The sequence below is a fragment of the Dendropsophus ebraccatus genome, chromosome 12, assembly GCF_027789765.1.
Source record: "Dendropsophus ebraccatus isolate aDenEbr1 chromosome 12, aDenEbr1.pat, whole genome shotgun sequence".
NCBI lineage: Eukaryota > Metazoa > Chordata > Amphibia > Anura > Hylidae > Dendropsophus > Dendropsophus ebraccatus.
The window spans coordinates 23106136-23130496 of record NC_091465.1 but is presented as its reverse complement, the minus strand read 5'-3'; the positions used below and the strand labels follow the sequence as shown (position 1 = coordinate 23130496).

At 44.1% G+C, this 24361-nt stretch overlaps 1 protein-coding gene across 2 annotated transcripts; it reads left to right on the top strand.

Moving 5' to 3' along the window:
- Positions 1–449: 449 nt before the first annotated feature.
- On the top strand, positions 450–24300 carry LOC138769656 (claudin-16-like). Of its 2 annotated transcripts, XM_069948266.1 has the most exons (6): positions 450–475; positions 9228–9357; positions 13708–13810; positions 14130–14294; positions 14793–14984; positions 23952–24300. In XM_069948266.1, the coding sequence occupies exons 1-6, from the start codon at positions 450–452 to the stop codon at positions 24041–24043; spliced, it is 708 nt and encodes a 235-aa protein (XP_069804367.1). In that variant the 3' UTR covers positions 24044–24300. The 2 variants fall into 2 exon arrangements, with proteins under 2 accessions (XP_069804367.1, XP_069804366.1); XM_069948265.1 differs by lacking the exon at positions 450–475 and having other exon boundaries at positions 9199–9357.
- The last annotated feature ends 61 nt before the right edge of the window (positions 24301–24361 follow it).

The window sequence follows — 24361 nt, the reverse complement described above, 5'->3', positions numbered from 1 at the left end:
CAGTTGCAACGGGCTGCCCAGGCATGATGGGAGTTGTAGTTTTGCAGGTAGGTAGGTTCCCTAACCCTGCTGTAGAGTATTCCATCACACGCGGTCCTGCAGTAACCACAGCATTTACAGACGCTCACACCTGATTTCCTGGATACTGCACACAGTTTCCACCCCATTACCATGCTAATGGCTGCGCAAATCACATTGAAGAATGCAAAGCACATCTGACTGGACTTAGAAAGACTTATAATAGTTCAACAAGGATATTGACTTCCACCTTCCCCAATCCTACACTTTCTCCTTCTTTCCAATACTGGAAGGTGACTTGGACCTGCGGCCGGCCTCACCTGATCACTCTGGTTACTAGTGACTTTTTTTTTTTAAATAGTCCATTATTATAGGTCAGTACGTCCTGAGGGGCCAAGAGCGTCGGACTTCACCTGCACGGGACGGCGACCATGAGTACTGGGAGCAGAAAGTGGAGGTAACCTTACACATCCCATTTTATTCCAAGGGAAATTACTACAAACTATGTAACAAAGGTAAAATATAGGAAATACTATGTTACTATGTAAATTATTTTAACTTATCAACTTACAAATGGAAATATATCGCTGACATCTATCTATTCTCCCTACTCATTTCAGAGATATTCTCTATATATACTAGCTATATGTTTTGCAATGTCCATCAGAGACATACTGTATGTTGGAAGGATTTCCTGATGGGTTTGATGCCAGGTTATTGGATGTCACAGTATACAGAGGCATATATTACCTATAGACAAAAAAAGGCTTGCATATGCCTATACATTTTAACTGAATGCCTTTATATGTAACAGCACAGTCTACTGTGCTACTCATTACAGCAGCAAAGAGTATATCAATGTATTCCAGCCCAGTAAAGGACAAACCAACTCATCTATCTTCCCATATTTTTTATATATTTATTTATTATCAATCTCCTATCTATCTTTCTATCCATCTATCCATCCATCCATCTATTTATCTCTGACTAGATAGACTCTAATCTATCCTTCACCCCCATATATCCAAGCACACTCCTGTCATTTACATCTCAAAAACATCTCCAGAATCCGCCCATTTCTCACCACTGACACCGCTCAGACTCTGACTGTCACCCTGATCCATTCTCTTCATGATTACTGTAACTCCCTACTAATCGGTCTTCCTTCCTTTCTCTACACTCTCCCCTCTCCAGTCTATCCTGAATGCGGCAGCCAGACTCATCTTCCTCTCCAGCCGTTACACTGATGTATACCCCCTGTGCCAGTTACTACACTGGTTACCCATTAAGTCCAGAATTCAGTTCACACCTCACCGTCACCCATAAAGCTCTCCACAACTTTGCCTCTCCATACATCTCCTCCCTCATCTCCACCTACCATCCTACCTGTGCTCTGCGTTCTGCTAATGATCTTATGTGGTGTCCCACCACTGGTGTTTATCTTGTGCCCCTGCCCTAAAATTCGCACTCATGTTAAGTGGTGGATGTAGTACCTTGTTTGCCCACTAGGTCACTATTCTTGTATGTACCATTTCTTATGCACAGGTGAAGGTCATGGGTTAAGTGTTCTGTGTCATTTATTTTGTGATGACCACTAGGAGGTGCTCTTTCTTATCTATTCTATCCTTTATAGCCTCTCTCTCACCCACACTCAGCTCCACCACTCACAGGAGGGTTTAGTACCCCTGTAGGAGGAGTTACACAGGTGAAGGAAGTGAGTTAGTCCTTGGAGGTCAATAAGGATGGATGTGTTAGAGATCAGCTCAGTTAAAGATTACTTCCTTCAGAGAGGCAACCACTATTTCTACTATGCAGGGCTAAGCTACCATAGGGGAGAGCTGCCACAAAGGAATACCCTAGCCCACGCCAGGAATCAACCCCAGTAGGACAAAGCAACCAGTGTAAAAAGGTCTATGTATCCTACTATGCAGTGCAGGTTGACTGGTAAAACTCGGGCACCTTGCTATACCTAGATAACCAATGACTTGGGCTTGTGTTACCCACCTATAACAGCTTCTACGAAGCTAAGGGGCAGGAGGTTGTCAGACATAGGTCTAAATGTGATTACGAGAATCACTTCATTACCTATATATCCACACTACAGTTCCAGCAGGGTACAGGATCTAAACTGGGCAAGGGCTCCACTGGCAACTCCTCTGCTCTTCTCTATACGTCTACAAAGCACTACTACTATTTCTACCAAAGCTCTCATTTTTCCCAAGCACCTACTTCTAAAGCATATTCAGCACTTAAGTCTGGGTCAAGATTTTCAGTGAGTGTGTACTGTTCACCTGCAACGTTATCCAGTAACATTATCAGCACCTGCACCATACACACCACCGTTCACCTTGGGTTATTTTTCCCCTTCTCTGTGGGTGGCGGTACCGACATCCTGGGTGGTTCAACTACCACTCCAGGTTACCGTAACAAGAGCCCAAGGGACCCGTAACAAGCTCGGAGGTTACTGACCATTTGGGGACATAAATAGAGATGATCGAACATCGGGAATTTTCAAGTTCGATCGAACTCGAACCTTCTAGAACATTCATCATTTGATTCCTGATGCCTTCCCGTTCCGTGGGGAAGGGGGAAACAGCCTGAGAACCGCCTGGAAAACAGGGACACAGCCTAGGTAATAGGCTGTATCCCTGTTTTCCAGGCGGTACTCAGGCTGTTTCTACATTCATCATGGAACGGGAAGGCATCGGGAATCAAATGACGAAAATTCAAGAAGGTTCGAGTTCAATCGAACTTGAAAATTCCCGATGTTCGATCATCTCTAGACATAAACCGGCCATATACAAAGCAGGTACCAACATCATCTGTGCACTACAATAGTGCTGGCGTCACGACAAACAACATCTACGATAACTGGCCGAGTACCACACTTACATTTACATCTTCCTTAATCAGAACCTCTCACTCCGGCCTTCAAGACTTCTCTTGTGCTGCACCAGTTCTCTGGAACGCTTTACCCAAAAACCTCAGACTCATACCCAAAACTTTTCAAACGTGCCCTAAATACGCATCTCTTCAGGCTTATAATATTCCCTAAACTCGTCTCTCCCCTTCTGCTGTCTCCTCACCTTCTACTTGATGGGAGACATTTATTAAGTGGAGCACTGACCATTTTTGGTGCAGAGAGCCCATTTGCACATAAATCTATACGCAAGTGCTTGTTTTGTGAAAAATGTATGCACAAGCGGTCTCTCTGCCCCACTAGCTCCAGATGGGCAAGAAAAGGGTGTAACAGGGGGGCGGGCAGCACAGCCGCAGTTAACATTTTTTTAGTGGCTCTTAGCTGGTTTAGGTTTCACTGCATACGCACTAAGCATTGCACCTCTACATAAATCTGGTGAGCTTCAGCATTAAAGTGACATTTTTAAGCCTGGCAAAAAAAACGTAATAAATGTCCCCCTTATTTCTCAGACGGTTTCCTGCACTTTTAACTTTTTACACTGTAGAGATTGGCGGGTGACTGGCTTACCCAACACTTATAGGCACTTTCTGATTCTATGCACAATGGCTGGACCAGCACTTACTGTCTCTTGTGCCACCCCCAGACCTCCTAGTTTGTAAACTCTTGTCCCCCCAGTCCTCCTAGTCTGTAAGCTCTTGTGTCCCCCCAGTCCTCATAGTCTGTAAGCTCATGTGTCCCCCCCAGTCCTCCCAGTCTGTAAGCTCTTGTGTCCCCCAGTCCTCCTAGTCTGTAAGCTCTTGTGTCCCTCAGTCCTCCTAGTCTGTAAGCTCTTGTGTCCCTCAGTCCTCCCAGTCTGTAAGCTCTTGTGTCAACCCGTCCTCCTAGTCTGTAAGCTCTTGTGTCCCCCCGAGTCCTCCTAGTCTGTAAGCTCTTGTGCCCCCCAGTCCTCCTAGTCTTTTAACTCATGTACCACCCCCAGTCCTCCTAGTCTGTAATCTATTGTGTCCCCGAGTCCTCCTAGTCTGTAAACTCTTGTGCCCCCCAGTCCTCCTAGTCTGTAAACTCTTGTGTCCCCCCAGTCCTCCTAGTCTGTAATCTCTTGTGTCCCCCCCCCCAGTCCTCCTAGTCTGTAAGCTCCTGCATCCCCACAGTCCTCCTCCTAGTCTATAAGCTCTTGTATCATACCCCAGTCCTCTTCCTAGTCTGTAAGCTCCTGTGTCCCCCCAGTCCTCCTAGTGTGTAAGCTCCTGTGTCCCCCCAGTCCTCCTAGTCTGTAAGCTCCTGTGCCCCCCCCCAGTCCTCCCAGTCTGTAAGCTCTTGTGTCCCCCCAGTCCTCCTCCTAGTCTGTAAGCTCCTGTGTCCCCCAGTCCTCCTAGTCTGTAAGCTCTTGTGTCCCCCAGTCCTCCTAGTCTGTAAGCTCCTGTGTCCCCCCAGTCCTCCTCCTAGTCTGTAAGCTCCTGTGTCCCCCTAGTCCTCCTAGTCTGTAAGCTCTTGTGTCCCCCCCAGTCCTCCTAGTCTGTAAGCTCCTGTGTCCCCCTAGTCCTCCTAGTCTGTAAGCTCTTGTGTCCCCCCAGTCCTCCTCCTAGTCTATAAGCTCCTGTGTCCCCCCAGTCCTCCTAGTCTGTAAGCTCCTGTGTCCCCCTAGTCCTCCTAGTTTGTAAGCCCTTGTGTTGTTGCCCCCCCCCCCCAGTCCTCCTAGACTGTAAGCGCTATGCCCTGGCCCCTAGGGGCCACTCCGCAGTATAGATGGTGCTAACAGGCAGGAACCGGGGCAGCTGTAGGATAATGTGGTCACGGTTTAGGCACGAGGGTGATACAGCTGGAAACCGGGCTCCTGACCATGCGGGAATACTGGGCATGCGATTCTTCGTTGTCCTTAGTCAGGGCACCAATTATCACACCAATGCCAAGGTTCAGAAACAACGGTAGTTGTATATTTATTGTAACGGTGGTAACTGGTAGCAACAGTCTCTCCGGATGCAACCGGGAATAAGGCAATCTTGAATAAAGCAGAGTAATGGGTGATGCTGCAATAGGCTGTGAGAGTAGCGTGCTGAATGATGGGAGTAGTAGTGATACTGAAGTTGAGATGCTGGGTGGAATGAGACTTGAATGAAATACTTGCTGTGGATGATTAGAGAAGATGATGATGAGAGGAACTGAAGAATGACTGAAGAATCAACACCCAGATGAGAATCTTGAGACTTGAGACAGGAACACAGCCAGTGGACTGGAGCAGCAGAGCACGCGCAGGCCTCTCTCTTAGCAGGGAGAGAGGACAAACACACAACCTATCCCCTTTGTGGTAGGGAATAGACTGTGAACTTGTCTCCTTAAGGTGGAAAACAAGACTGAGGTAGAACAGGAAGTCACATGGTAACCCCAGCCAAAAGCTTGATGACCATTGGTGTTACCATGGAAGCAGGGCACAGTCACGTGACATCCAGCCATTGCATCATCACACCATTAGGCATATACAGAGAAATATACATGAGAAGTACCATACTTGAACACTAGGAGGCGACATAATACCATTAGGCACTGATACCTGAATATACATGCAATAAATGAATGAAATAGCAGAACTGGTTATAATAAAAGTATGAGCATAAGAAGGGCTGTTCTGGGACACTGCATAAGCCCTTGTGTCATTGTCCCCCCCAGTCCCCCTAGTCTGTAAGCTCTTGTGTCGTCGTCCCCCCCTGTAGTCCTCCTAATCTGTAAGCTCTTGTGTCGTCGTCCCCCCCCCAGTCCTCCTAGTCTGTAAGCTCTTGTGTCGTTGTCCCCCCCCCAGTCCTCCTAGTCTGTAAGCTCTTGTGTAGTCGTCCCCCCTCCTGTCCTCCTAGTCTGTAAGCTCTTGTATCACCCCCAGTCCTCCTAGTGTGTAATCTCTTGTGTCCCCCCAGTCCTCCTAGTCTGTAAGCTCTTGTGTCCCCCCAGTCCTCCTAGTCTGTAAGCTCTTGTGTCCCCCCAGTCCTCCTCCTAGTCTGTAAGCTCTTGTATCACCCCCAGTCCTCCTAGTCTGTAAGCTCTTGTGTCCCCCCAGTCCTCCTAGTCTGTAAGCTCCTGTGTCCCCCCAGTCCTCCTAGTCTGTAAGCTCTTGTGTCCCCCCAGTCCTCCTAGTCTGTAAGCTCCTGTGTCCCCCCAGTCCTCCTAGTCTGTAAACTCTTGTGTCCCCCCAGTCCTCCTAGTCTGTAAGCCCTTGTGTCCCCCCAGTCCTCCTAGTCTGTAAGGTCTTGTATCACCCCCAGTCCTCCTAGTCTGTAAACTCTTTTGAGCAGGTCACTCACTCCTTTTGTTTCTTTATTTTAATTATTTAATTCTGTAATGTGTAAATGTGATGTAACGCCTGTATTTTGTGTAAAAACGACTGCGGAATCCGTTGATGCTATACAAATAACTTATGACTTATATTCCGTGCTGGAGAACAAGATGAAATATGTTTGTCACTGAGACTAAACATTGGGGAGAGATTTACAGCAAATAATTTGGGATCATTAACATGAGAGGATATGCAGATTGGGAAAGTTACCTCGGGACTTCAGCTCATTTCCATTCTTTTGTTTCTTTGCGAGGAAAAATGTCTCTGAATATTAAGTATCACAGTAATTAAAATCCGTCCCCAGGGAGGAGGGCGACGCTCAGAATCCAAACATTCACGTCTCGCACTTCTTGTATTTCTTATCTTCTCACTTTTACAAATTCTCATCTGATCTTCATTGTTATCCAGGATTTATGTGTAAAGTATTTTTTGGACCCTTTTTCCTGTAGGTTGGGGTTGGTACATACAGCACCTTCCTGATATACTGATCTAAGTGATTCCCTCCTCTACTATTTGAAGCAATGGGGGTGACTGGAAAAGATGGCTGAGAGGAAGCACAAAATCTCAGATGCTTTCAGCAGAAGACAGACACCATGGGTTACTATACAGGGTCAATGGAGGAATATTATCATATGTGCTGCTGGCCATTATGGAGCCCTAGGCAGGTAGCATAAATGACTTACCCTACCCACAGCATGAACACATATAAATATATACTGTATATAGAAAGAGATGAATAATAGTGATACAGCTATCACATCATACTGTTAGTGACCTAAACCAGTATAGAGAGACCAACATTAGCAATAATAGCAGTATGCAAGGGGGATATAATACCGCCATACAATATGTGTCTCATTTTTGTTTCATACAGTTTAGCATTTGTTTCTCCAGTATTTGCCCCCCAGTACGTATATAAGTGCCTCCCCCAGAAGGTATTTGGCAACCCTTTAGGTAGCTAGGAGGCCTTCACTGGAAGATAGGTGAACCTAAATATGTGCATCTAGTAGGTATACACCCTTAGTGGGTACATCAATGCCCCCCCAAGCAAGTAATTGCTCCCCTGTAGTCACCAGGTCCCCCCCCCCAAGTACATAAGTGCCCCCAGGTAGGTAGCTGGTGCCCTCGGTAGGTTACTAGGTGTCTTAGGTGCCTCCCCCAGTGAGTAGCTTCCACCTAGTACAGATCTGATGGTCCTAGTAGATAGTTGCACCCACCTAAGGTAGCTAGGTTCACCATCATAGGTAGATATGCGTCACCAGTAGGTATACGTCTCCCAGTAGGTATACGTCTCCCAGTAGATATATTTTTTTGCTCCTCCCACAGTAGCGATCTTCCCCCAGTACATATAGGTAGTTACCCCCCTTTAGGTTGCCAGGCAACTGTCATACAAAATCCAAACTACTTGCATGTATAGTGATCCCAGAAGGGTAACGCGGAGCTCCAGGGCCTCAATGCCTTGCCTATACCCAAGAGCCATTGGACCCCATCAGCCACCAGGCCATGGATGTGACCTTAACCTCTCTACTAGAGGGTGTCATGACCATGTGTATTCATTTGTACTCACCGATCCCTCTCCTTCTCCCCTTATGCCTCACTTCTCACCACTTCTGAGCCCTGATGAAGCTTTTTGTATATGGCTGCAGAATACATTGTCTGCATAATAAAAGTAATAAAAATAATAGTCTCAGTCTATGAATATTCGCCTCTTATGGATATCCAACTCATTGTTAGCCAGGCAGCAATAGGAGACAGTGAAAATTAAATTATAATGGAACAAATGATCCTCTCAGTAGAATCCCAACTGAGGACAATACAGTCATTTATCTATTGTGAGTGAATGCAAATGTCCCGAAAGCCATCAACTGAGAATCATTCACCCTCTAGAAGTTTTTATCACTTCTACGCAAATCCTTGACGGTTCTTAGAGGTTTGGGTCATTACTGGGGACCCACTCTAGGGTCTCTGGGTCATGGGAACATGTTTGAGCATTCGGGGTCACTATTAAAGAAAATTGTAAGTTACATGGGTCATTACTGAGAACATTTCTAGGAAAGACGAGGCATTGATGAGAAAAGGAGTCCTGGGTCATAAGGGTATGTGCACACTACGGAAATCACGCAGACAACTTGCCGCAGATTCCGTTGCTAAATCACACCCCAAACCTCCACCGCCACCCCTACCCCCACAGGCTCCGACTTGAATTTCCACCAGTCGCATAGGCTCCATTCTATGGTCATGCAGATTCCGTCATCCGCCCAAAGAGTGAAGGTGTCCATTCTTTGGATGGATGGTGGAATCTGCCTGACCATAGAATGGAGTCTATGGGACTGGCAGGAGAGCGCGGGGACGAGCAGCAGAATCTGCTTCAATTTATCCTCGATAATTCCTTGGTGTGTCCCTTACAGTGGACAGGTCTTTGAATTCTGAAAATAATCCAAGGTCAGTTTGATCCATTTTGCTAATCAAAGGGGTATTAGTTGTGGCCTCCAATCCTTCTTCCACCTATAGTGCTAGTGCATGCAAAACAACATGCAACTTACTCCTGAAAGTGCCGCCATGGGTAAGTATAGTAAGAACATCTTCGCCTTTGGGAGATAATCCGGCATCCACTGAATCCCGTCTCTAAAATATATCTTTGGATCAATTAAAAAGCAAGAACATAGTTAAAAAGAAAAATTAACAGGATAACTTGCTATATACAGTACAACGCGTTTTGAACTCTGCAAGGAGTTTTCTTTAATGTTCTTACTATCGTTCAATGTAATCCTGCATTGAAAACCTGACTGGTGTGACCTTTCTGACAATGGAGTTTGACCAGAGGTGTAATACTAAGAGAGTCATAGTATCTGGAACTTATAATAGTGATGGGTCATATGAAACAGATATGGCTATTTAGACTTTTTATTTGCCTGTATGACTTCTGCTTTCCCCCTTGATGTGTAAAGAGTTGTTTGTGTTTTGGAGTCCTCCAGGCTTGAGATTGACCGTGGTGCTACAATTCATGGCTCTGTGCCTGGCTCTTGTGTCCACCTTGTTCTTGGTTGTGGCCACCTGGACTGACTGCTGGATGGTGAATGCAGATGACAGCTTAGAGGTGAGTAAACAAAATTGTTTGGAAAAAAAAAAATTGTAAAGGCCTTTTCTTGCACAGACAAAATGTATCATTAAAGAGAACCAATCATGGGCGGAAATTAAAAAATGTTTTTTTCGATAATTAGATTAATATTGTTATTTTATTAATATTTGTAATTTGAATTAATTACTTTTAGGGCCGCGTTTTCGCAATATACCTATTTTCTTTTCCTGTCTCGCGCGGGCTCTTTTGAAAAGAGCCGGCGCGACAGGAAGCTCCCGGCATGCCGAGCGGCAGGAAGGGCTCCCATGAGCCTTTGCCGCCGCTCTGTATGTACACAGTGATCCCGCGCTATACAGCGTGAGATCGCTGTGTATGAATATCCTAACTGGGCCTATTAGCTATTCCTGAAGATACAGACTGCCTGTGCAGTCTGTATCTTATGCTTTCACCTATAGCTGTATAGCGGAGCGGAGCAGTAAGGCCGGGGGCAGCCATCTTGATGACGTCAGTGGTGCGTTCCAGCGCTGGAACACAAGGGACGTAATCAAGATGGCGCCCGGCTTTACTGCACCGCTACAGAGGAGTGGGTGAAATAAACTTCATGAAGATACAGACTGCCTTTGCAGTCTGTATCTTATACTTTACCTACTCCTCTGTAGCGGTGCAGTAAAGCCGGGCGCCATCTTGATTATGTCCCTTGCGTTCCAGCGTTGGAACGCACCACTGTGACGTCATCAATATCTATATCTTCAGGAATAGACTTAGGGACAGAGAATCTTTTATTATAGGGACAGTTAATTTCAGGTGATTGGTTCTCTTTAAGGAGTTGTCCAGCCATTTTTTAAATCTGGCAGCCGGCAGGGGCCGGAGGGAATTAAACTAGTACAAACTCATCTCTCCCGGTGAACAGCGGGATCGGCCTCAGGACCCTCACCCGACTCCAGGATCTCCGATGGAATGGCCACTCAGCCAGTCAGTGACTGGGGTGAGACGCTGCTCCAGTCACTGATTGACTGAGCAGCCAGTCTAGTCCATCAGCCGACACAGGCACTTTCCCACAAGTCGTGACGTCATCGCAACTTGGGGTAAATGCCTTCTGGTGGTGGTCCCGAGGCTGGTCCCACTGCTCACTGCTAGCATGGGGAGAGGTGAGTTTGTACTCTATATCAAATTCCCCCCTGCCAGCTGCCGGACACCGGCCTTCTCCTTTTGAAGATGAAATGCAAGTTACGCCATAGTGGTAAGTGATTGACCTCCATGCTGTGTCCAAATGGGGTTGTCTTCTGCTACTGGAGCATAGCTGGTTATACACCTCCTTTTGGGTGCCACAAAGAGCATCAACAACCCAATCTGCATGGCCAGAGTTTTTGGGGAAAAAAACAGAACCATTGTCCTATGTGAAAGCAAGGGCATACCAATGGGGCCATAGGATTGGTCCACCATAGTGCCACAGGATCTCTGATGGTCCATAAGACGTCCTCTGCTACTATGGTCGACTAGTCTGACCCTGAAGCTCATTTTTAGAGGAAAAACTTCTAATTTTAGGAAAAATGTTTTCTAATATTTTTACAAGAATATAATAATAAGATAATGCTGAAAATGAAGCTGCCGCAGTTGTCACTATCAGCCGCCCAGGATTGATGTCGGGGACGTTATCCCTTATGGTACAGCCGCCGTATCTGTTTTTGGTCCAGTCAGCACAAGCAAAATAAATGACTTCCACATTCCTGGCAATACCCTCACAGCAGAATGGCACACTGAGGACAACTAGTGTTATGATCTACTTTCTTGGCAGCGTTCCTTATGACTGTATAAATCACAGCTTGTAGTCTCTGCTGATAAAATTCAGACAGTTCCGTCTACTGGAAATACTCTATTATCTGCCGCTGTTCCATTAGGCCGTATTGTACGTGACAGGCATCCCATTTCCTGTTCACTTACATTGTTCGCTTAGATTACTATGGGTCTGATTGATGTCATCGAGGATATTTTTCCTTCCACATACAGACTGCAGGATACTAAATGGTAATTTAGCTACTGAAAGTAAACGACACTAGAAATAAGAAGATATCAAGAGGAAATGGAAAAGTCCTGCAGTGTGCATAGAGCACAGTGATATCAAGTGGCAGCCCAGAGACCAAATGCCAGCTAACCTTACCGGCCATTATAAAGTGGGAATTATACAGTGCAAGCATTGTCCTATACTACAGTAGTGTACAGTCACCTTGCTCTCGCTTCCAGTCCAATGACTGTGAAGTGAGCGGCAATGCATACAGTGTACTCAATACTGTACAGAAATGGGGCACAATATGTTATTGGCATTTATAACACTGGTAGGTGCCACCCTGTACAGGCAACATGTCCAGACACTCACCACTGCCATGCTGCATTCTCTGCTCCACCTCTCCGCCATTTTCCTTGCACTTCCTCCCCGGTCACTCTCCTGCTACTTCCAACATGGCAGCAGTTACAGTTCTGCCCTCTAGGGGCCATGTGCAAGCACTGGCTACAACTTAAGGGAAATCTGTCACTAGGTGTATGATGCCTTAAATGAGGGCAGCATAAACTAGTGACAGAAATGCTGAATAGATCGGTGTATTACCTACATCATTCTGTTCAGCCATTCTCCCAATATGCAGGAGAATATGATTCTTTCCACACCCCTCCCCCCGCCCTCCAGCTGCTGATTGACAGGTGACTGCCTATACACAGCATGGATAGATAACTGCCAATCAGCAGCTGGTGGGTGGAGTTTTCTGCTTTTCATGAATATCAAGGACTACTGGGCTCATGCACGCAATGGCGAGGACTACTTATTGTCCATGTTATTGAGGAGGAGATCTCTGGATCAGCTGCACAGAACAATGTAAGTGATACATCATTCTGTTCAGCTGCTCTGTCACTAGTTTATGCTACCCTTAGGTAGGAGAACATAAACCAGCTAAAAGAATCTCTTTAAAGAGCCAGTGTATGCCTCCAACTATCCCCTTCTGGCTTCACTTAAAGTGTACCTGTCGTTATAACTTTCAAAATCTAATTCAACAGTAGATGTGATATAAAGCAAGTTTGCCCTTTACATTCATTATATACATTTTTTTTTAGCTATCATGAAGAACACGGCACTTCCTGTTTTCTGACTCTTTCTTTCTCAAAAAACAGGAAACAGTCAGAAAACAGGAAGTCCTGTGTATCCCAGGCCATCTGAGCGCTCACAGAGAAGGCAGACATGTGATTGAAAAACACAATGAGCCGTGACTCTCTTTACTGGCCGGAATTTGTGTGTTTAGTATGTTTTTTTCAACCAGTACAAGTCAGAAAATCTGCCTTCAGGAGACTGGACCTGGATTTCTGGTAAGTACAGCTTTGTGTTATAGCATGAGAACAACAAAAACAATAATGAATGTATATTGCAAACTTACTTTATATCACATCTGTTGATTATTTAGAGTTTGAAAGTGACACTTTAAGGTGTGTGTTTCTGTTCTGTTACCCACCAGGGAATTGGATTCTAGGTGCCCACACTACATACACCAGTTATAACAAGCACCACATCTTTCACATTACTGCAGCATCTTTGCACAGACCTGTTTATGTGACCAGCAATGCTAGCGCACTGCTCGTAACGTGTCAGCAGGTTTACTTATAATAGGGCGAATTACAAAAGAGTGTACATAACTCAAAGGTGTATGCAGCAGTGCTGGGATATTATATACTGGAGCTGATAAACAGGGAGGCCCACCTTTTGCTCAGGGGCCCACTAAGAGGTAGGGCCCACCGGGGATTCCCCTGCTCCCGTGTGGGCCAGTCCGAGCCTGCATACACTGTATACACTGCTAATAAATTTACATTTGTCAGGCTGGGATAGAGGGCAGAACACTTGCCTTGTCCTGGGTACTTGCAACCATGTTAGTTATTCAATGTTTCCACCTGTACCATGGTCAAGGGGAAAAAAAAACAGGTTGAATTCAGATTTTAGACCCCGAGACGGCAATGATTTTGCCCAATGTAATTATGAATTAATTTATAGAAATACCCACAACATGTTACCACCGGTTATCTATTGGGCAGGAGCTCGTGAGACATCTGCCACCTGTATCTGTATCTTTACTATTCGCATATGTGATTTGTTCCGCATGATCACCCATTTAGGTTGGCAGGGACTCTTCTCAATGAGATTACTAGACAGGACATCTGGTGTGAGTAGGAAATATAAGCTTGTTCAGGGCAGACCAGGCTGGGCGCAGAGACTAAGGAGTCCCTGGTTTTTATCCTTGGTCTTTGAACCAACTCTAGTTTTCTACAAAATGTTAAATTCATGAAACCAGATTTTTTTTTCTAAAGTAAAACAAACGTTACTGTTTTTCTCAGGTCAGTCAAAAATGTCGAGGACTTTGGTGGGAATGTGTGACCAATACTCAGGATGGAATCAAAACATGCGATCAGTATGACACCATATTGGCCGAACACCCATGTGAGTACCGATCAGCTTTGGTAATATTATAATGGTCATCATGGTCCTCCACCTAAAAATTCATATCTATGCCTAGGATAGACTTGAGAGTGCCAGTAAGCAATGTGCATACATAATAACCCTACTATGAAGGGTGCCATTCCTGTTCTTGGATCATGCCACCCACCATTATCACACTAGATGCCTTGCTGCCTCCATGATCATATCCCTTGTAAATCAGAGCTGTATGAGGTCACCTATAGTATATACACTATTACATGCCTGACAGGCCAATATATTCCTTTATATTCTAATAATACAATGCTGCTTTATCCCACAGTGAAGATAGTCCTCGCACGAGCCCTTATGATCACAGCCGATATCCTGGCCAGTTTTGCACTGATTATATTGGTGCTTGGAATGGACTCTGTGAAGTTCCTGAGGGAAGAACCTCATATTAAGCTGCGTATGTGCTATATGGCTGGATTCATATTCGGAATTGGAGGTATGAGTTTTCCTTACCAGGTCAACAGAGCAGACATCAATCCCCCTTCCAACCACCACACCAAACTCAATATTTCCATGTATATTTATGTCCTTCTTCATTACCTTAAATATATTGGCCCCCAAAATAACTCAGACCCCAGATCCGAGATGAGAAGCGTAAGTGTATTAGACCCCATAATTAATTATGACCCCAGATGAGAACACTAAATTACTAAATGTATCAGACATTAGACCCCAAGATTAACCAGACCACAGACCAAACCACCAACGTATAGACCACAAACCAGATATATTCTCAGTTCTGCAAACCTGCCCCACCGGTTGTGGCAATAGATTGTTGCCCCCCTCCCCCACTTTGCCAAAGGGTTTGATGCCCAGGGAAGTCCCACCTTGCCCTGTATTAGGAATGGGCCTCTTCCTTACTTAAGTGATATACACAGAAACACAGAAGTCTGCACTTAGAGGGTGTTTCCACTACCAAAATTCTCCTTAACAGGTATCCCAGGAATGATCGGCTCAGTGTGGTACGCGGTGGACGTCTACGTGGAGAGAGCCACCTTGGTGTTAAAGAACGTCTTCTTGGGCATCCACTATGAATTTGGATGGTCTTGTTGGTTGGGCATGGCTGGATCTTCTGGCTGCTTTCTGGCATCAATAGTCCTCACCTGCTGTCTTTACATATTCAGAGGTTTGTGGGCATTCATTTTTTTCATTATTTACATTTTTATTAAATTTATAAAATATGAAATTCAAACATGGAGAGGAAAAGGCCACATTTATCACTATGTGCTACAGCATATATAAAAAGAAACAATATAGTAATTCATTTCTATTAGTTTACAGAGCCCATACAGGAAATGTATCACAAAAAAATTACATGTTATTGAAATCAGGTTTTTATTCTAAAATTTTTAACTGTGGTGTTTTTATGTGATTTTCCATATAAAAGACAATGGAAGAGAATCTCTTACATATATATATATATATATATATATATATATATATATATATATATATATATATATATCATAAAAATCAAAGTCTGTCTGTCTATCTGTCCTTCTGTCTGTCTGTCTGTCTGTCCTCTATAGACTTCCAAACGCCTGAACCGTTTGACCCCAAATTTGGCACACAGATACATTGGGTGCCCGGGAAGGTTATTGCGAAGGTCCCGTCCCCGCCAGATGTACAGGAGGGGAGGGGGAGGGGAAAGAGAGGCGCCCCATAGAGATGAATGGGAAAATCTCCTCACTGCAAACACAGGTGATATAATTAGCTGCAGCAGACACGGCAGTTGGAGCCTTAGCAACCAATAGGATTACTGCTCTCATTTTCACAGGGAGCAATGGTTGCTAGGGAAGCTGCCTCACAACATCCACAGTAATAACTGGTAGACCCCCTACTCCATCTATACAGTACATGTATATACAGGACCCCCTACTCCATCTATACAGTACATGTATATACAGGACCCCCTACTCCATCTATACAGTACATGTATATACAGGACCCCCTACTCCATCTATACAGTACATGTATATACAGGGCCCCCTACTCCATCTATACAGTACATGTATATACAGGACCCCCTACTCCATCTATACAGTACATGTATATACAGGACCCACTACTCCATCTATACAGTACATGTATATACCGGACCCCCTACTCCATCTATACAGTACATGTATATACAGGGCTCCCTACTCCATCTATACAGGACATGTATATACAGGGCCCCCTACTCCATCTATACAGTACATGTATACAGGGCCCCCTACTCCATCTATACAGTACATGTATATACAGGACCCCCTACTCCATCTATACAGTACATGTATATACAGGACCCCCTACTCCATCTATACAGTATATGTATATACAGGACCCCCTACTCCATCTATACAGTATATGTATATACAGGACCCCCTACTCCATCTATACAGTACATGTATACAGGGCCCCCTACTCCATCTATACAGTACATGTATATACAGGAGCCCCTACTGCATCTATACAGTACATGTATATACAGGACCCCCTACTCCATCTATACAGTACATGTATATACAGGGCCCCCTACTCCATCTATACAGTACATGTATATACAGGGCCCCCTACTCCATCTATACAGTACATGTATATACAGGGCCCCCTACTCCATCTATACAGTACATGTATATACAGGGCCCCCTACTCCATCTATACAGTACATGTATATACAGGACCCCCTACTCCATCTATACAGTACATGTATATACAGGACCCCCTACTCCATCTATACAGTACATGTATATACAGGACCCCCTACTCCATCTATACAGTACATATATATACAGGGCCCCCTACTCTATCTATACAGTACATATATATACAGGGCCCCCTACTCCATCTATACAGTACATGTATATACAGGACCCCCTACTCCATCTATACAGTACATGTATATACAGGACCCCCTACTCCATCTATACAGTACATGTATATACAGGACCTCCTACTCCATCTATACAGTACATGTATATACAGGACCCCCTACTCCATCTATACAGTACATGTATATACAGGGCCCCCTACTCCATCTATACAGTACATGTATATACAGGGCCCCCTACTCCATCTATACAGTACATGTATATGCAGGACCCCCTACTCCTACTATACAGTACATGTATATACAGGACCCCTACTCCATCTATACAGTACATGTATATACAGGGCCCCCTACTCCATCTATACAGTACATGTATATACAGGGCCCCCTACTCCATCTATACAGTACATGTATATACAGGACCCCCTACTCCATCTATACAGTACATGTATATACAGGACCCCCTACTCCATCTATACAGTACATGTATATACAGGACCCCTACTCCATCTATACAGTACATGTATATACAGGGCTCCCTATTCCATCTATACAGTACATATATATACAGGGCACGACAGGTATACCAAACTGTGACTGGGTAACACTGCCACACCAGACCTGACCAAAACCGCCATACTGTGACTGGATATCACTGTCATATAAGACCTGACCAATACCGCCATACTGTGACTGGATAACACTGTCATATAAGACCTGACCAATACCGCCATACTGTGAATGGATAACACCGCCACACCAGACCTGACCAATACCGCCATACTGTGCTGGATAACACTGTCATACCAGACCTGACCAATACCGCCATACTGTGACTGGATAACACCATCATATCAGACCTGACCAATACTGCCATACTGTGACTGGATAACACCGCTATGCCAGACCTGACCAATATCACCATACCGTGACTGGATAACACCGCCACACCAGACCTGACCAATACCGCCATACTGTGACTGGATAACACCGCCATACCAGACATGACCAATACCGACACACTGTGACTGAATAACACTGCCATACGGGTAAATACAACCCTGTAGGTATACAGGACCCCAAAACTATACACTACAGGTGCACGGGACCAACACAAAAATATATACTACAGGTATACAGGACCCCAAACTTTACACTACAGGTATACAGGACCCCAAAACTATATACTACAGGTATACAGGACCTCCACCAACTATATACTTCAGGTATACAGGACCTCCACCAACTATATACTACAGGTATACAGGACTCCAAACTATACACTACAGGTATACAGTACCCCAAAACTATACACTACAGGTATACAGGAACTCCACCAACTATATACTACAGGTATATAGGACCCCAAACTATACACTACAGGTATACAGGACCTCAAAACTATACACTACAGGTATACAGGACCTACACCAACTCTATAATACAGGTATACAGCACCTTCACCAACTCTATACTACAAGTATACAGGACCCCAAATATACTACAGGTATACAGGAACTCTGCCAGCTATATACTACAGGTATATAGGACCCCAAACTATACACTACAGGTATACAGGACCTCCACCAACTCTATACTATAGTTATACAGGACCCTCAAACTATTTACTACAGGTATACAGGACCCCCGAACTGCGAGACCCCTAAAAACTATACATTGTGGGTATACAGAACCCCTCCAACTATGCACTACAGGTATACACTAATTCCACTGATTAACTCAGATGAAACAATACCTTTAGCTTGGCCTCCTGGGCACCTTAGAACAAATCTAATAAACACACTGACACTTTATACCTGGGCAGCGCCGGGTACATTTTCTAGTATATATATATATATATATATATATATATATATATATATATATCATAAAAATGAAAGTCTGTCTGTCTGTCCCAAATAGACTTCCAAACGCCTGAATCGTTTGACCCCAAATTTGGCACACAAATACATAGGGTGTCCGGGAAGGTTATTGCGAAGGTCCAGTCCCCGCCAGATGTACAGGAGGGGAGGGGGAGGGGAAAGAGCGCCCCATAGAGATGAATGGGAAAATCTCCTCACTGCAAACACATTAGCTGCATGTCTCCAGCAGTAAACGGCAGTTGGAGCCTTAGCAACCAATAGGATTACTGCTTTCATTTTCACAGGGAGCAATGGTTGCTAGGGAAGCTGCCTCACAACATCCACAGTAATAACTGGTAGACCCACCACTCCATCTATACAGTACATGTATATACAGGGCCCCCTACTCCATCTATACAGTACATGTATATACAGGACCCCCTACTCCATCTATACAGTACATGTATATACAGGACCCCCTACTCCATCTATACAGTACATGTATATACAGGACCCCCGACTCCATCTATACAGTACATGTATATACAGGACCCCCTACTCCATCTATACAGTACATGTATATACAGGACCCCCTACTCCATCTATACAGTACATGTATATACAGGACCCCCTACTCCATCTATACAGTCAGGGGCGGAACTACCGCCGTAGCGGCTGTTACGGGGCCCCTAGCATCGGGGGGCCCGTGGACTGGGCCCCCGGAGCTTACTGCCTACAACACCCGGTGGCCGAGTGGGCCTCCCGGGTGTTCAGTGTTCTGATTGACAGCGCGAGAAGCCATAGGCTTCCCGCTCTGTCAATCACTCTTGTGACCGCAAGCAGCAATTGCTTGCGATCACAAGAGTGTTGCCCCCGCCCCATCAGCAGCTTCCAGGCGAAATCCCAGGCAGCGACATCACTGATGTCGCGGAAGTGACGCGCACCCTGTACCGGAAGTCCCAGCCGCCGCGGCGCACACTGAGCTCAGTGGTGGCTCTGCCTATATATATGGGGGATGCACAGCACTAGGGGCTGTATATATATATATATATATATATATATATATATATATATACAGCCCCTAGTGCTGTGCATCCCCTATATATATATATATATATATATATATATATATATATATACAACCCCTAGTGCTGTGCATCCCATATATATATATATATATATATATATATATATATATATATATATATATGGGGGATGCACAGCACTAGGGGCTGTATGTATGTATATATATATATATATATATATATATATATATGTAGTTGAGATATGCAGCACTCCCAAAAGCTACGAATAGGTGCCTGCAGACGGGTCCCAGACCAAGGCTCAGTTCACATAGAGTACAGAAACTCTGCGGCACACAAATAGTGAAAAAAACGTGTAATACGTGGATTTATTCCATCAAAAAGTATACAGCAACAGCATAAGTGATACACGACGTTTCGGCGTCTCCTACGCCATTTTCAAGTGCAAATACAACAACAACTCACTCAGGTTAAATACATCACACTTAATTATAGCAGGGCAGTGATTGGTGAAAAAACATATCAGACGTTCAGAGGTTAATCTATTGTTGCTCCACCTTCCGAAAGTCCATTGGTGTAATCTAGTGTCTCTCAAACTATTACGAGCCCGAAGGCACATCTGTGTATAATCTCAGTCCAAGTCCTTCCATATCCTTTTAGTGTCCTTAGATGCAGTTCACACACACCCAGTGTAGGAGTGCAAACACAAAGTGTTATAAAAAACTTTTAGTGAAAGACTTGAATAGGCATATTCATACGATAGATGTATATACGATAGATATATATAAAAAAGTATATTTTCACAAAAGGCATCTCCACCGCATGTAGATTAATTCAAGTCCGATGCTGTTTGCGAAATGACGTATATGTCAGAGATCAGGTGCTTAGCGCGTCATCACATTAATCGTAAGGAGAACCCTTTGGAGCCGCCGACGATCCTCCTCCCTCCGGACAAGGAATCACCAACAGGAACCCGGCATATCCACAGGATGCACAACCGCCCCCATGGACATCGGGATCCACCCCCCAGGGTTGCCTCTCCAGGTTCGGATATACCGCTTAGAAGACGCTGCATCTGAACAATAACTGAAGTTAGATCGCATTTTTCGAGTTTATTTTTGCATCGGCTTGTAGAATAGCAATTCGGTGGAGTTGTCTTTCGTGTCACAATCACGATAAACGCAATAATCTGCAAATAGAGAATCTCACATTAGTACATATATATATTAAATAAAAACATAAAAATTTACATAAATAATGCGTGAGTTGTTCTAATTCATTCTTACACTTTAGTCTCTGAGACAGGAAAATGGTTGCACTCTAGTCGTGGGAACTACTTAAACATAAGATTGTTCACTTTATACTCAACATTCAGCCCATACGGGGCTAGGGACTGAAGTTCATGAATCCAAAATAGCTCTTTACGTAATAATAGCATCTTTCTATTACCACCTCTCTTCGGTACAGTAATACGATCCAATATTAGAAATTTTAAATCTCTCTCACCATGCCCTGCCTCAACAAAATGTTTCGACACTGGTAGGTCCATCCTGCCCTTTCTAATACTATATCTGTGTTGGGTAATCCGGGTTTTTACATCTAGTGTGGTCTCACCCACGTACAATTTATCACACGGGCATTTCAATACATAGATTACCCAGTCCGTATTGCATGTAAAGTATTGAGAAATTGGATATTCCTTTTTCGTAGTTGGATGTATGAATGTTTTGGTCTTAATCATGTGTTTGCAATTTACACAAACCCGACAAGGGTAAGAGCCCTTACCCCCTGGGGCCAGTGTACGTTGTTTTTCTCCTTCTCTCCTGTTTACATCACTTGAGATTATTCTATCACGAACATTTCCAGTCCTTCTATAGGAAAAAAGTGGAGGTACTTGAAACTCTGGTATATTGTTATGTTGTTGCCGTACAATATACCAGTGTTTCATGATAATTTGATTGACTTTCTTGGATACATGTGAGTAGGTACTGACAAATGGTATGCGTTCACTTTTGTTCCCGTTAGATTTAGGTTTTAATAATTTCTCTCTATCAATATCTTTTACCCGTGATGTACATTCCTGTAATAATTTTTTAGGATATCCCCTCTCAGTGAAATCCTTTACCATTTTGTTCAAGGCTCTCTCCAGATGTTCCTCTTTTTGTATCACCCTCCTGGCTCTCAGCATCTGGGAATATGGAAGTGATTTTATCATGTTATTAGGGTGACAGCTGTTAAAGTGTAAAATATTGTTACAATCTGTTGCCTTTGTAAAAAGGTCAGTGGTAAGTCGACTATTTTCAATAGTCACCTGTACATCCAAAAAATTGATAGTTTTGTAGTCCATATGTGCCACGAATTTTATTGTCTCATCGATAGTGTTCAATGTATTGACAAAGTCACATAATTCCTCCATGTTGCCACCCCACAACATGAAGACGTCGTCTATGAGATTATACACAGATGTGCCTTCGGGCTCATAATAGTTTGAGAGACACTAGATTACACCAATGGACTTTCGGAAGGTGGAGCAACAATAGATTAACCTCTGAACGTCTGATATGTTTTTTCACCAATCACTGCCCTGCTATAATTAAGTGTGATGTATTTAACCTGAGTGAGTTGTTGTTGTATTTGCACTTGAAAATGGCGTAGAAGACGCCGAAACGTCGTGTATCACTTATGCTGTTGCTGTATACTTTTTGATGGAATAAATCCACGTATTACACGTTTTTTTCACTATTTGTGTGCCGCAGAGTTTCTGTACTCTATATATATATATATATATGGGGGATGCACAATACTGGGGGCTGTATATATATATGGGGGAGGCACAGCACTGGGGGTTGTATATATGGGGGAGGGACAGCACTGGGGGCTGTATATATATGGGGGAGGCACAGCACTGGGGGCTGTATATATAGGGGAGGGACAGCACTGGGGGCTATATATATGGGGTAGGCACAGCACTGCGGGCTATATATATGGGGGATGCACAATACTGGGGGCTGTATATATATGGGGAGGCACAGCACTGGGGGCTATATATATGGGGGAGGCACAGCACTGGGGGCTATATATATGGGGGAGGCACAGCACTGGGGGCTATATATATAGGGGAGGCACAGCACTGGGGGAAATATATATGGGGGAGGCACAGCACTGGGGGTTATATATATGGGGGAGGGACAACACTGGGGGCTATATGGGGGAGGCTCAACACTGGGGGCTGCATATATGGGGAGGCACAACACTGGGGGCTATATATATATGGGGAGGCGACAACACTTGGGGCTATATATATATATATATATATATATATATATATGGGGAGAGACAACACTTGGGGCTATATATATGGGGAAAACACTGGGGGCTATATATATGGGGAGGGACAACACTGGGGGCCATTTGTAAGGGGAACAACACAGCGGGCAATCTATAAGGAGGACTACAGGTATACAGGAACTCCAACAACTATATAATACAGGTATATAGGACCCCAAACTATACACTACAGGTATACAGGACCTCAAAACTATACACTATAGGTATACAGGACCTACACCAACTCTTTACTACAGGTATACAGCTCCTTCACCAACTCTATACTACAAGTATACAGGACCCCAAAGCTATATACTACAGGTATACAGGAACTTCACCAACTATATACTACAGGTATATAGGACCCCAAACTATACATTACAGGTATACAGGACCTCCACCAACTCTATACTACAGTTATACAGGACCCTCAAACTATGCACTACAAGTATACAGGACCCCCAAACTATATACTACAGGTATACAAGACCTCCACCAATTATACACTACAGGTATCCAGGACCCTCAAACTATAAACTACAGGTATACAAGACCTCCACCAACTATACATTACAGGTATACAGCACCAACTATATACTACAGGTATACAGGATCCCCGAACTGTACAGTACAGGTATACAGGACCTTCACCAACTGTACACTGCAGGTATACAGGACCTCCCTCAACTATACACTACAGGTATACAGCCCCCCCTCAACTACACACTACAGGTATACAGGACCCCCCCAACTATACACTATAGGTATACAGCCCCCCCAACTATGCACTACAAATATGCGAGACCCCTAAAAACTATACATTGTGGGTATACAGAACCCCTCCAACTATGCACTACAGGTATACACTAATTCCACTGATTAACTCAGATGAAACAATACCTTTAGCTTGGCCTCCTGGGCACCTTAAAACAAATCTAATTAACACACTGACACTTTATACCTGGGCAGCGCCGGGTACATTTTCTAGTATTAGATATATATATTAGATAGATACATAGATAGATATAAAAATGTTAAATTTTTCTTAGATATAGGATCATCTTCTAGGAACCAAAGATCTGTATACAAGTATGGAAGAACTGCCACTGGGAAGATGTACGCCATGGACTCCAGAGTGTGACCTACGATGACCTCTCTGAGCGCTAAGTGTTACTTCTGCTTCCAGCTGTGTACATGTGGACTGTGTAAATAGCTCATCTCCCATCTGTATAGTTGACTTTTATAGAGACTTGTTATGAAGAACATGTATTGTATCCTGTGTTATAAAGAAATTCTGAAAACTTTGTTGGGTGCATAACAAATTAAATCATGGATGGATCATGGATTGTGAACAAGGTTCTTCCAGTCTACAAGGCAATAATTAGAATTAGGGCTGTGGGGTGAGCTCCAGTTTCCTATGGCAGTATGCAGGTCTGTATGGAGATGCAGTAGCAATGAG

Excerpts from the sequence above, each read along its gene's own strand:
- LOC138769656 (XM_069948265.1), top strand. The coding sequence starts at position 9,199 with ATGTGTAAAGAGTTGTTTGTGTTTTGGAGTCCTCCAGGCTTGAGATTG. Across the intron at positions 13,811-14,129 it reads CATATTGGCCGAACACCCAT|TGAAGATAGTCCTCGCACGA; the intron begins GTGAGTACCGAT and ends TTTATCCCACAG. Across the intron at positions 14,985-23,951 it reads CTGTCTTTACATATTCAGAG|ATATAGGATCATCTTCTAGG; the intron begins GTTTGTGGGCAT and ends AATTTTTCTTAG.